General features: G+C 43.0%; 1 protein-coding gene across 1 annotated transcript; it reads right to left on the bottom strand.

Moving 5' to 3' along the window:
• Positions 1-1,018: 1,018 nt before the first annotated feature.
• Positions 1,019-2,491, bottom strand: LOC130831376 (small proline-rich protein 2E-like). Its single transcript, XM_057699424.1, has 2 exons — positions 2,364-2,491; positions 1,019-1,630 (listed from the first exon to the last, which is right to left on the bottom strand). The coding sequence occupies exon 2, from the start codon at positions 1,609-1,611 to the stop codon at positions 1,396-1,398; it is 216 nt and encodes a 71-aa protein (XP_057555407.1). The 5' UTR covers positions 1,612-1,630; positions 2,364-2,491; the 3' UTR covers positions 1,019-1,395.
• Between the last annotated feature and the right edge of the window lie 226 nt (positions 2,492-2,717).

Consider the following 2,717-nt stretch of genomic DNA (forward strand, 5'->3'; position numbering starts at 1 on the left):
CTTGCGGCAACTAGAGAAAAGCCCTGCGCAGAAACGAAGACCCAACACAGCCAATAAATTAATAAATAAATACTTAAAAAAAAAAACCAATGAATTAACTATTCTGTTTTGTGGACACTTAGGCCCACAAGAAGAGATATGCTGAAAGAACATATCCTTTTTCACAGCTTACTTGACTAGTAAGCTAAGCAAATCGAAAACAAGCTGCAGAGCAACAGTGACTTTGTAAATCCAAATAAACATTGAAAAACTAAGTCCTCTTCAAAGGTGGGCGTGAACAATAGGAAAGTAATTTCAGAGTGAAAAAATGTAATAGACCCTGAGGTTGACGAGTTCTGGAATAGGAAGAGATCATTTTATGCACGGAGAGGAGGCAGCATTTGCCACATAAAGACCCTCTTCATTTCCTTTTCTTCTCTACTACCCATGTTCTCAGAACTACTATAAGTTTATGCAGAATATTCCACGAATTTCCAAAACTGTTTATCTGTAATATCACATTAAAAATATGTTTAGCTAAAAAAGAAGAACAACACATATGAGATGGTAATGGAGCTTCAGGATCTTCTTGTTTGCTAAATTACTTATACATGAGCCACTTTCCTGCTGGAGCAAACGTGGTGCTGGTAGTGACAGTGGTGACACTGATGACGACCGAGACCATGAGGACCTATTGCCTCTGCAAGTGCCCGTTTTGTGTGCAGCACGGTGCCAGCTAAATTACACACATTCAGACAATTTTCATGCCTCAGACAAGCTTGCAATGGGAACGTGACTTTCCCACCTTTTAGTGAAGGGACTGAAATCCCAAGGAATTAAATAATTTCTTCCTCAAATCAATCAAGCAATAATTATGAAAATAATATGGATTTGAAATTATAGAGAAATAATCTTTGATATCAAAATCAGATCACACTGATTGTGAGAGCCTGAACCTTGGCATCAAAGGATAGAAATAAAACAAAATGATATGATGTTGCTAAAGCACTTTTAAAAGAAAGAAAACGTTCTTAGCATCACACAAAATGACTGTAGTTTATTCAGGAAAAGGAGGATAAGTAACATTCCTCAGCTGGTAGAAACCCGTGCCCAGGTGACAGACAAACACAGGAGACAGCAAGGGAATCGTCTGATGGCACCCAGAAAGGGAACCGCTACTCTTCCTTTGGAAGCACTGTGACTCTTTCTCACCTGCCTCCCGGGGGAAGCAGGACAGCCACCTCAGGAAGGAAACCTCAGGCTGTCAGCATCACCACAGGCATATCTCAGGCTGAAGGGTGGAGAAGCTTCTTCTGTATCCATGATGCGCTTTGAAGAGAAGGTGAAGGTGGAGCTGGGGAACTAGGCGAGCCAATTGTCCTTATCCTTTCCTGATCCAGATGAAATCTGAAGCTGTTACTTGCACTTGGGTGGGCACTTCGGCTCGCATGGTTGGGGAGGTGGCACAGGAGGGCATTTCTGCTGGCACTGCTGAGGTGGGCAAGGATCAGGACACTTTATAGGTGGGCAAGGCTCAGGACACGGTGGAGGTGGGCAAGGCTCAGGGCACTTTGGTGGGCACACTGGAGGTGGATGGCAGGGCTGCTTGCACTGCTGCTGTTGATAAGACATCTTTCTGGAGTCTTAGGATCTGAAAGAAATTATATGACAGTGTTCACAAGAAGGAACTCCTACAAAGAGAAAAGCCAAAGGTTTTGTAATACCATCACATACTACCTCTCCAGTCTCTAACACTGTGCTTTAATCTCTTTAACACTCTCACTCTTTAGCAAATTATTTCATCAGCCCAGAGAAGATCTTCTCTTTTCTCGCATGATTTTACAGAGAAAATATCTTTGTTTGAAAGAGTTAAGTGATGGTTTTGTTTTTCTTTTCTTTTCTTTCTTTCTTTTAAGGAAAACAACATCTTCAGAAAAGGCCAACCCAAGTTCTAAGCTGCTGCGCAGGCTCACAAGCAATTCCTATTACTTCTTCTCTCATGAGGTCCCAACAAAATGACTTATGTACAGAGCAAAGGGCCAGCAGGAAGCATACAAGGGCCTCACACATTCTAAGATAAATTCTTCTGAAATCATAGCAGAGGGATACAAGAAAGGTATAGAAAAAGGAAAAATACACTGTTCTTTGCCTCGCCCTCATGTCAAAATTTCCCTATTAATTTCTTTTTTGATAGGGGTACTCAAACTATGTACTAGAAAGCTAATAAATACGGCATAGCAGTGTGACCGAATTTCAAGTTCCCATCCGCTAAGTAACATTAAAACCCATGATCAAAACTTTGGGCCCACCAGATTTGCTATCTCCAGAATAAATTCAACATTCAGGAGCCCAAGAACAAAGCTGAACTGAGGAATCAGCCTCACCAGGTTCTCCAAAGTCGCTGGGACTCGAGTAGCAGGAGGATATCAGTCGTGCAGCAGAGGACCTTTTCACTGGGGCTTGCTGCCCCACCCAGGGGGCAGTGGAGCTGCCAACACTGGCCTGGTCCAATCATTTCCAGAACAAATTGCAAATCCATCCATAACTGGCTTGACAGGGACTCTGAAAACAGGAATAGCCCTGCTTGCTCCAGGTTCTCCTCAGCGGATTACATTCTTATTACTCACAGAATCCCTGCCTTAGCTCTCAGTTTCAGGGGTTTATGGCAGTGGGAGGATGGGGGGGAGGGGATCTCAAACTTGTAGTCAAGGGCACCCTGTGTTGATTGGGGAAGATAA

The sequence above is a fragment of the Hippopotamus amphibius genome, chromosome 1, assembly GCF_030028045.1.
Source record: "Hippopotamus amphibius kiboko isolate mHipAmp2 chromosome 1, mHipAmp2.hap2, whole genome shotgun sequence".
Taxonomy (NCBI): domain Eukaryota; kingdom Metazoa; phylum Chordata; class Mammalia; order Artiodactyla; family Hippopotamidae; genus Hippopotamus; species Hippopotamus amphibius.

What these genes read in the sequence shown, in the direction of transcription:
- LOC130831376 (XM_057699424.1), bottom strand. Translation starts at nt 1,611, where the DNA reads ATGTCTTATCAACAGCAGCAGTGCAAGCAGCCCTGCCATCCACCTCCA.